This window comes from Dermacentor variabilis, chromosome 7 (genome assembly GCF_050947875.1).
Source record: "Dermacentor variabilis isolate Ectoservices chromosome 7, ASM5094787v1, whole genome shotgun sequence".
Classification (NCBI taxonomy): Eukaryota; Metazoa; Arthropoda; class Arachnida; order Ixodida; family Ixodidae; genus Dermacentor; species Dermacentor variabilis.
This window is the reverse complement of record NC_134574.1, coordinates 154,716,318-154,727,378: the sequence shown is the minus strand read 5'-3', so window position 1 is coordinate 154,727,378 and position 11,061 is coordinate 154,716,318. Positions and strand designations below refer to the sequence as shown.

Genomic DNA, 11,061 nt, shown 5'->3' with positions numbered 1-11,061 from the left:
CGCTGAGCCGAGGTACCCGAGCGCCGCCGCCGCTGCAGCGCGCCCACACGAGCGACTGCTGCTGCGCCGAGTCGTACGAGTCGGGATCAAAGGCCACGAACGGGAAAGAGTTTCGAAAAGGACGTAAACTAAAAGCGGCCGCCTTCGCTCCTACGAGCGGGATACGCCCGCGGAAGCACACGGCGTACGTCAGGGCTTGGCAAGGTGCCCGGCTAGAACAGCGGCACATTGCGCACAAAGCAAAACAAAGCAAGCGCATAAGCAGCGACCTTAGGGAACAGGAAGAAGCACCAGCGCGCGACGGCTACCCAGTGCTGTGCAAGTGCTGGTTGTCTCGGCACAACAGAGCGGCCGTTTGCTAGTGGAGCGCGACAACACTCGCGTCCACTCTTCCTAACGATAACGATAAAGCGAAAAGCAGCGCGCACGAGGGCGCACGATTTCGGACATGGCAGACGCTAGCTATATCGGGCTGCACGCCGCCGCACGGAGACGGCCGACGTCCCCTCGAGATGCCGGAATGCGCGCAGCCCGCGGCCTAGGTCAGGCACGTGGATAGCGGGAAGGGAGAGTCCACGTTGGCGAGCGCTTGGCAGGCGCCGCCCGACGATGCGCCGGTTGGTACGCGGGTGACGTCGTCTCAGCTGAAGCGATGACGTGAGCGGCAGTCAGCGTGCGTGCCGCCTTTCCTCGTTGTGCTCGCGACCGGGTCAGCGCATGCGCAGAGCGCGCCCCTCAAGCTTTGCGAGCGGGCACCATTTTGCTGCGCCGGTTTGTTTTGCTGCTCGAGGCGTCCGCCGCCGCTTGACCGCTGTTTAACAGAGGCTGTGTTTGGGGGCGACCACTGGTCGTCTGCCGTGCCCCCGAGAAACGTGGACAAGCCCATGGTCAAGATGTCGGCGCTCATGTCTCGGGGTCACCGCCAGCACTGCTACCTGTGCGACCTGCCTCGCATGCCGTGGGCCATGCTGCACGATTTCTCCGAGCCCGTGTGCCGCGGCTGCGTCAACTACGAAGGCGCTGACCGGATCGAGGTCGTACTGGAGACTGCGCGCCAGATGAAGCGGGCACACGGATTTCCCGAGGCCGTAGCGCGGCCCCTCTACAAAGGACTGAACGGAGCGCCGCCCGAAGTGGTGCCGCCGCCGCAGCAGCACCGCGCTGCAGCGCCGGGCGCGCCGGCGCCCATGGCACCCGTGATGGACCGCTTCGAGCGACGCAACGCCATGCTCGAATACAGCCAACGAATGCGCGCCGACCCCCGGGCTGCCCAGGCTTCCGGCGTGCCGTGTAAGCGCGAACGGGACGACGACGAGCCTCTTGAACCGTCCAAGCGCGCCGCCGCGCTGCAAGCGCTCGACGAAGCGGTGCCACCGCGTCCCCCGCTCACGCGCGGCGAGTCGCTGCCCACCGCCGTCATGGGGGTGCCCTTCGACGTGCGCTACAAGAAAGAAATGGTCGGACGAGTGTACTCCTTCGACACGGCTACGTCGCTCAAGAATGCGCCAGGTGAGTGTTTGAAAAGCGCTGGCGCCATCGCTCTCCCCTAGAGCGGCGCGTGCATTTCTTTTCCGCCCCCTTCCCCCCCACCCTCGGGCCTACGAAGTCCTAGGTGGCGGATCGCCGGGCTCGCTTACGTCATGGGCGACAGCGCGCTGGTGACGTAGCCGTTCCGGCGTAGCGCGCGAGCGGCGGGGACCGGTCCCAAGCCGCCGGAGACGCGTAGGGGGAGACGGCAGCTGGCCGCAACGAAGGGTGGTGCCCGTATCGATCGGGCACGCAGCGACCGTAGGAGCGTGCGATGGCAGGGTACCCGAGGACAGGGCGAATGTGACGTGCCCCGAGTCTTGCGCGCTCTCGGCTGTCGTCTGCTGTCCGTTTGAGGAACCAGCGCCGCAGGGAGGAGCTTGTTTGCCGTGTGTACGATAGGCCCGTGATGGGTCTCCGGCACGGGGGTTTATTTTTGCACCGATACGGCGCGATTATCCAGCTCGCCCGTTGCCGGCGAGAGCACTAGATAAGATCACGCTAGCTACACAGTGCTTGGTCGGGCGACGCAAAATAACGTCGACGCGGCGGGAGATAAACATAAGCGATCATTGCTTGCTTGGCCTGCCTTACGAGTGGTGCGAGAGAGCGCCGGTTTGGGAGAGGAGCGCGCCGACGGCAAGTTACCGACCGCGTTGTCTCTTTTCGTCTTTGTTTTCCGCCGCGCTTACGTCACTGCTCGCGCTCGACATCACGCCGGCTCGACTCGCCCCCTCTCGTTTTCTTTGCTTCTCTCGTCCGTTGGGCGTCGATTGAGTGAACGCCGCCCTCCTTCCCTGCGTTCTGCAGTCAGGGCAGGCCTCGAGGGTGACGTCGAACGCGCATCCGCGCCGTCACGCCAGCAGCGGTTGCGCTCGGCTGAACGGCCTGGCTGCCTTGTGGCATCTCCTCTCAATCTCTCGAGCGGGGAAAAAATATATGTATAAATGAATAAAGATTCCGGTGTTGTGCAAGGACGGCAGCCGGTTGCCCCGTGCCGCCGCCGCAGCTCGACCGCTTCGCTTTTGTCGCCGCAAGTTTTTGCCGCCGAAATTGCTATTCCGAATGGACATTCCTCGTTCGCTGCTGCCGTTTCCTGCCTCGTGTACGCGTCTCTTGGCGCCGTGCGCGTGAATAGCTTGACAATGAAGGTGTAGCTTGTTTCTTGACTGGCATTAACGAAAAAAAAAAAAAAAAGCACGCCTAGACCGTCTGCGCGCAGAACCGTTTGCGAACTGTATCGCGAGGGGCACGTCTCGCAGTATCTTGTGGCGAAAACGAAGCGCTCGATGTCTCAGGGACGCTAGCAGAGATTACAGTTACTGTATGTGCTACCACAGGTAGCACATACATTAACTCTAGCAGATATAGCTGGACTGCGCTACCTCGAACGCCATCGGTGACGTGCACTTGTGAAATCTGCGGTGCACGATCGTCGATGTTGGCGCTTTCAAGCCAAGGTTGCTGAGAAAAAAAAAAGTAAAAGAAAAAAATACTTGTATGCCGCAGCATGTACTGAGTGGTTCTTCTTTTGCAGAGTGAAAATAAGCGCGCACCTTTTTTACCTAAATGTATGAAAATACACATCTCGAATATCTACACAGTCTCGCATGAATATCTCGAACTACTGCTTCGTTTTTCTTTAGATATCCTTCCATTGATTATTACAACGTATGCGTATATGTAACGTACATTTCTTGTCGCTACTTGTTGCTGGAGTAGTTGGCACATGCTTATTACGGCGCAAATTTGCCTTTCGCTAGAAATGTGGTTTATTTACGCACTGCGTTTACTCAAAGAGCTTCACGTCGCACCTCTCGCCGAGTTGTACACGGAAAGCGGAAGGAGTCGCGGCAGCACTGCATTGCTGAACCAAACACGGAGCAGCGCGGCGTCCAGCAAGCGCGAGCACGGGAAAATGTGTGGCCTCCGAGACTGGCGCTGTGGTGGGCGTACTCTCTGAGGCCGCGCGATGGCAACGTACTAGTAATTATTGCATTGTGCCAGCGTGCAGCGGTGTTGTTGGGCATTGCAACGACCAGCCAAAGAACGTACGCGCGGTACGTTCAGTTGCCTTCACTAGATGAGCTCTGCTATGTTGACCAGGGGGGGGGTCTGCTAAACCGCTGGCTGATCTCCGCGCAAGTTTTGCACAGAGGTTTGTGCACTGGGGCGACGATGATTGGATGAAACGGCGCGTTGGGGCGCACCGGTGCGATTTGCTGAATTCGCCGTTAGTTTAATACGTCTGCGAGTATGCTATTTGGTAAGCAGGTTTTGCGGCAGCAGAGTTTCTTACAGTATACCGGAGGGAACTCTGGCGCTGCAATCGTTGAGCTGCCATGGGAATGATGGGAAGCACACGAATTTGCGTGACCTTCGTGCTTGTGGATTCAGACGTTCTTGTGGATTTGTTCATGGCGCTTGATAATGCCTTCATTGTCGTACATTTCAGAGCAATCTATACTACTCTAAGTGCAGAAGACGCTGCGAAAACGCACATTTGCTACTGATTGCTACGGTGCAGCTTGTCGAGGTAGCCAAATCGAAACGCGCCACTCGCCTGAAGGCATTAGCTTGCCCGCGATAAATTCATAAGGGCGTCGCTTGTCGATGCATGCGTCCGTGGCGTAATGGTTGCGATATCGGGCGCCTGTTCTAGAGGTCCTGTGCTCAAATCCTGCCGTCGGGCAATTTTAATAATGTGTACTTATGAACCCGTGCTTTGTTGAAAATGACGAGTTTACAAAGTCACGAAGCCGTTTTGAAGCCAGAACGAAGTTCAGACAAATCCATGTACTTCCCATAATTCCTATGCTGGGTCAACCGCTACAGTTGCGGCTCCCGTAGACACTGGTGCCCGAGTTCTCTCTAGTAATTATTGTATGAAACTCTATGAGCGGGTAGGCCGGGGCTGTTTGATTGCCAGACTTCTCGACTGATTCGCAAGATTTACTTTTGTTTCTGTTTGCCATAAGTGCGGCATTTTGCTTCATCCGTCGGCGACAAGCATGCGCGAAATCTAACGCGATTCGCAGCTGTATTGCCGTGTGTTGTGACGGGTCTTTCGCGGACAGCATGGCCTCCGAGCACGCCAGATCTCGGAGGCCATGGTGGAGAGCGGCTCAGAAACGCAGGCTGATAGACGTGGAACTTGCAAATCGTCCGTTCAGGTATTGGGACTCAAGCTCATCATTGCGTGCTGCAGGTTCCGCTAGTGATAAAGCGAGTCGTTGACGTGAAAGGTCAAAAAAGCTCATCGTTTGCTTACTGCCCCGTCGTCATATTGCTTCGATGCGGCCGTTCTCGTCGACTCACCCTTACACTTTTGTTGCAGAACGACAAGGTAAAGTGTAGGCGGGTGCTTGTTGGCTGGTCCCCACTTTGCAAGTGCCGGCTGCTTTCTTGCATGATTCAGCGGTACAAGGCTTACTGGTGGCGGCAGGTGATGTAAGTACGTAATCTGTTGCTGTTCCTTGGCGAAATCTAGCTCATTGTAAGCGCGGACGTGAGTTCCAATACTAACACCCCGTCGTTGTCATTTCGTCGACGACATTCCATTGTGATCGTGCCTTCGTTGTCGTGTCGTCATCATAGCTCTGCCGTATTCACTCTGTCGTTGTTGCGTTGTCATTTATTCATCATTCCGCCGCTGTCATCGCGCCGCCATGATTATGCAATCGTCAGCATACCTTCGTGGTCGTACCGTCGTAAACCATGCTGTCGTAGTCATGGTATCGCCTTCGTTGCATCGTCGTCACATGGTTGTATCACGCCTTCGTGGCCCTATACCCTCGTCGTCATGCTGTCAAGGTCATCTCACTGTCGCCTACGCCGTCGCTGACCTTCAATCGTCGTCATGCGTACGATCCGTATGTTCGAGCGCCACGCTTATATTTTTTTTATGTGCCGGGACTTCGGTAGTATCATGCTATGCAAGTTTAGCTCACTTTCGCTGCCCGACCTGACAAATTCCTTCGCTCAAAAAAAAAAAAAATGTTTATGTGCAACTCGAGGTCATGGATTAGCGGTCGGCCGATACTCTTTGTAGTTCTCATCACGCGACGCCTATCGTTTACATGGTTGCACTCGGGAATCGATTTGGCAGACAATCCCGGTCAAGGCACCTTGCTGTGTTAGAAGTCGTCGTCAAACTAATGCCACCGGAGGTCTTTTCTTTTTCTTCTTCTCTGTTCACAGACTGTGTAAATAGACCACTTTAAGAAATATATTCCGCGCATGCATGAGAACAGGGTTTTCCAGCCGAAAATACTCGCGACCGCAGACTACGTTCACGGTCGACTTCCTGTGGGAAGGGAAAGCTACGGGGGCGGAGCCACTGCACGTGTGTTGCTGCGCCAAGTAGTCCGGCAGCGTTTGACAGCGCTAGCCACCGTAACAGTGCTTTCGGTTTCTTGGAACAGATGCTGCTGAATCGACGGTTTCGCATTTGTCCATACGCGGAAGAAAAAGTAAAATTTAACGCTTAGTTGCGTGTATTTCGTCTGATTTTGCTCTTGTAAACAAACTGTTTGCATTTTCTTTTCCGCAGCTTGACCTAACGCGGTCGAGAATGTGGGACTATATTCAGAAGCGCTCTCGGTTGTGCGCCTCCTCAGCATTCTTTTTCATTACCGCAGAAAGTTGTCTGCGTGTATATTAAACAAAGCCTTGCTACCACTCACCAGCTTCGCTTTTGCTCCCGTCAAACCGCTCTACGTTCTACTTTTCCGAGACCTTCCCTCTGTGTAACCGGATGTGGTTGAACAATGACGGCGTGCTATTTTAGGATCATTTTTTTTTTTATTGTGCTAAACGATCCGCCGGAAATGCGAAGCTCCTCGTGCCAGATGTAGATATATGACGACGACTTGATGGTGAGCAGCAGTGTGTCCCCAATTAATCGCTTCAGACTCTCGCCAACACGCAGTCTGTGAACACGAAGGTATGCTACGGAACGCTCGTGCGACAAGTTGCGGGTGGGACCGCGTTTTTTTTGCTGCTGTGGGCCGGGCGGCCTCCTTGGAACGCCTGGGCGATGGAAGCACTTGGCGTATAACGTTGATCAGTGCCCTCTGGTCCCAACCAGTCGTTGTCGATGCGACGCCCTTGGGGGGGGGGGGCAAATTAGGGTGCCCTCGAGGCACACGTATCGAGGCACCCCTGGGTGCGAACCGTAAAGTATAAACCCCATGCAAGCGATCTTGCGCGCGACAGCGACGCGACGGAGATGGCTGTCGCGTTCACTCGTCGCCTGCAAGTCGTACCCCGTGCAAGCGACGACTTCGAGCGACGGCGACGTGTCTCCTTAGTGTTGCCGGTATGAGGGCAGCAAAATATGCGTCGTAATTGGCGTGACGCGTGCTTTATTAATTCAAGTTTTGATGTGTTTCATTCTAAAAAGCAGCACAAAATATTTCTGAAGGTCTTGGAGCAGGTTACCCTTGCACGTATCAAAATTCGATCGTTCGCTCGTTCCGTGCGGCAATCGGCAGTACTTGAGCGATGTACAGCCAGTTCCGGCTTCGCGCTATTGGCTAGTCGCTCATAGCACTTCCGGGCGGCGAGCGACAAATTCTGGATTTGCAGAACCGAGCGATCGAGCGACAAGACCGAGCGATCTGTTCAAGCGATGGCCCGATCCGTCGCTCGAAGCCATCGCTGTGGCGCACAAAATCGCTCTCATGGGGTTTATTTAGCCTTAACGCCCGCTAAGCAGAAGACAATCCGTGTCGACAAACGCTTCACACAGGCGGAGACGACGTGGGAGGAGCATTTGCTATAGGCGCAGTTTCCCCGCCCATCTGTCACCGCCCCTCATAAGATGGTTCTGCGTGCCAGTCTGTCACCGTCAGTGCTTCGCGGGCGTTTCCTCGCCAGTGTGAACAAACGCACTTTGAAAGCTGCGCGCTCCTGGTGAGAGCAACATGACACGAGCGAAAACGTTCCTCTTTGTTTTTTTGTTTTTTTTCTTGTTTTCGTGAGACATTTGGTTATAGAAGTTTTAGTTCTATATTTGTTCGAGAGCATAGATTCTTAATACCCCTGAAATATAAGGCTAAAGTGCATCAGCGGCGATGCTTTCTTTAGAACCTCGTTTTTAGTCACGCTGTTCCAATCGCGAACCAGAACGTGTACTTGTGTGCATCATCTTTTATCGCCACAGACATGCCCCTTAGTAACCCGTTCGCTGTATTACGCGCTGCATTGTTCTCCTACACCGTCCCGGTGTGACTCACACTGCAGTCTATTGATCTAAAAAGTATAATTTCTCGATTTTTCTTTCTTCGCTGTTCTCTCTGGGAACAGAAGCACCTGCTTATGCGTCTGCTTGTAGTGAGTTTGGGTTGGCCGCTCTTGAGTACGGAAGGCGAGCTCTAGAATTGGGGCCGAGCGGCAACTGTAGCCTTTTGCTTGTGCGTTTGGTGCGCCGCCGTGTGGTGGAAAAATAAGAAAAAAAGCGCCGATACGCCGTGTTTGTCAGCTCACCGCAGACAATGGGAGCCTTGGCTTTGGCCGACTTCGGCTTGTTTCAGGCAACTCGGCCGGTTCTCGATCGTCCACCGCGAGGAGAATCCAAAGCGGCCTCGGGTTATGGCCTCGATTTTTTTTTTTTGGGGGGGGGGGGGAGGGGGTCTTGGTTCGGACCGAAACCCAAACGTTGCATCGGGGCCTGAGGTGCTCAGTCGATCGCAGCATGACATATTCAGAGGTCTAACGGTGGTACAGCGGGATTACTAACGCATTCTACTAAAGTTTCGAAATAAGTAACTGAGCCTTATTTGTAGCGGTTTTCTAGTTTCTACATTTTCTAGCTAGCAAATGATGCTAACACGGAACATTCGCTCCCCTCGAACCTCCTTGTTCGTCTGCGGCGGCTGCATTACGATGGAGGTGAAAGGCAGAGACGCTCCCCTGGTGGTTAAAATTAATGCGGAGTATTGGAATAGCCCCCGTAGTGCTTGTGTGTGTGCGCCAGCCTCTACCGGCCATGTAGGTTGGACATTTCGCGTCGGCAGACAAGTGTGCTTGGGGTTAGCGTCACCTGGAAGGCGGCCTTGACTTGCGTGCCGATAGCGAACCGCGCTTCTATACTTCGCGTGGTTGCATTAGCCGCGAGAAAGAAAAAAAAATGGAGCGAAATCACCAACTTGGAAACGTCAAAATAAATACATACCGCACACTGATTCAAACAACGCGTTTCGCCGGTTGCCTAAACTCGGCTTTTTTTGGGGGGTGGGGGACAGAAGAGCATGGACGTCAAGAAACTGTGCTATAGTATAATATATCGGTAGCGCATATGGTTACGAATCGCTGGTCGACTGGCGACTGACCATCTGTGCGGCGTGTACTGGAGTACAGGGACGTTGGATTTCAACTATACCGCGCGAGATCTTGACCCGGGCAGTGGTGGTCCTTCCACTTCAAAATAACAGTGATTGTTTCCACATTTCATCTTCGTTAGTTGTTCCTTAAAGAAGGGGGGGGGAAAGAGCACCGCGTCTATTCTAAAATGGAACAAAGTTGAACCAAGAGCTGTTAATTGAGAGCACGAGGTCGTGGGTTCGTTTGTCGACCTCGGCGCCCGCATTTCGTAACTCTCATGCACTGTGTTTTCTTGGGTGCTCGACTAAAGAACGCCGTTGTTACTAAATATACGTGTATAACGTGCATGCTACTTAACTTCGTATTACGACTTCACTGCATACCTCTATCGCTCGTATATACCCACCATTATGTTGGGCATCCACTTGCCTATTACCCACCCCGCATGTAGTGCCCCCATTTAATAGGGGTTTTTATTGTAATGAAGGTGAAACTAAACCAGGCGGTCGAAATTAATCATGCGATGACTTAATTCTATGCGGCGAGGTATCTTGAAACGACGCGAAGACCGGTGCTTCGGAGGCCGTGCTTTCTTTAAATTGTGGGTGTTACGTGCCAAAACCACTTCCTGATATATGAGGCACGCCGTAGTGGAGTGCTTCGCAAATTTCGACCACCTGGGGTTCTTTAACGTGCACCTAAATCTACGTACCATGGGTGTTTTCGCATTTCGCCTCCATCGAAATGCGGCTGCCGGGGCCGGGATTCGATTCCGCGACCCCAGCAGCCCAACACCACAGCCACTGAGCAACCACAGCGGGTCCGTGCATTCTCGTCCCGCGCTTGAGTGTGTGCCTGTATGTATACCCTTGGTGTGCAGTTAGTGCCAATCGATTAGTGCGATTAGTGAAACGTTGTGTGTGCGTGTGTGCGTTCGCAGGTTACCCGAGCGTGTGCAGCACCCCGAGCTCGACGGCGAGCTCGCTGTCCCCGCTGAGCAGCCGCGCGGCGCAGTCGCCGGACAGCGGCGCCCAGCAGAACGGCGCGCCGGGCGGCCCCATGGCCGCGCTGCTGACCGTCGCCGAGGCGGTGCCCCCGACGTCCCCGCGAAACGGCGTGGCGCCCGCGGACTCTGCTACAAGCAGCTCGACGTCGGTGCGCCCGCCGCGACAGTCGCCGCCCGCCGCCGCGCCGCCGTCGACGGCGCACAAGAAGTCGTCGCGGCACGCCGCGACGGTGGCGGGAGACGCCGACTGCGGCGCCATCTCCGCGCCCACGTCGTCGTCCTCCTCGTCTTCGGCGGCGGCGACCTCGTCCGAGTCCGCGGCGGCGGCCGCCGCCGCCGCGGCCGCGACGCTCAAGTGCACGCTGTGCCAGGAGCGGCTGGAGGACACACATTTCGTGCAGTGCCCGTCGGTGGGCCAGCACAAGTTCTGCTTTCCGTGCTCCCGGGACAGCATCAAGAGCCAGGGGGCGGCCTCCGGCAGCGAGGTGTACTGCCCCAGCGGCGAGAAGTGTCCGCTGGTCGGCTCGTCGGTGCCCTGGGCCTTCATGCAGGGCGAGATCGCCACCATCTTGGGCGACGAGTACAAGCTGACCGGCAAGGGCGCCGCGGCCGCAGCAGCGGCAGCGGCAGCCGACACCTAGGCCTACTCCTCGCGGGACGACGCAGTCCCGTTGCTGTTTTTTTCACCGACCGTTGGTAATGACCGCCGCCCTGCCCGGACGGCGGTTGGCAGCCGTTGTCGTCTGCTCGCCGGCCCCGGCCTGTGCGAGGGATGAACTGCGCCGCACCCCCCCTGAGCGCGCTGCTGCTTCTTGGGCCCGCGTCGACGGCCCGCCTGTGTCGACCTCGTGCTCCCTCATTGCACCGCGGGACCGCAATAGCGCGTGTGTGCTGCTCCTCCCCATGCCTGCCTTGTAAATAATAAAAGCCGAAGATATGTACAGCCGAATCAGCCGGGTTGCTCTCGTGTCCGGCTGGCACCGACTCGGCGCTCGCTGTCCGCCATGTTGCCTCTTTCGCACTCGCGTGTTGCAGAGTTCGCCAGCCCTGAAGCACGCCGTAGTGTGTCCGTGCGTGCGCTGCAGAGAAGCGAGCACTAGATAACCTGCAGGGGCAGGAATGCTGTAGTTGCCAGCAGTTATCCGCCTTTGCAGCCGACCCAACGCGACGGATTTAGCTCGAAACCGTATATGTAGGGTTAG

At 55.8% G+C, this 11,061-nt stretch overlaps 1 protein-coding gene across 1 annotated transcript; it reads left to right on the top strand.

Moving 5' to 3' along the window:
- Window positions 1-563: 563 nt before the first annotated feature.
- LOC142588205 (interferon regulatory factor 2-binding protein 2-A-like) lies at window positions 564-10,808 on the top strand. Its single transcript, XM_075699738.1, has 2 exons — window positions 564-1,509; window positions 9,794-10,808. Exons 1-2 carry the CDS (start codon window positions 885-887, stop codon window positions 10,498-10,500), a joined length of 1,332 nt encoding a protein of 443 aa, XP_075555853.1. The 5' UTR covers window positions 564-884; the 3' UTR covers window positions 10,501-10,808.
- Window positions 10,809-11,061: the final 253 nt, after the last annotated feature.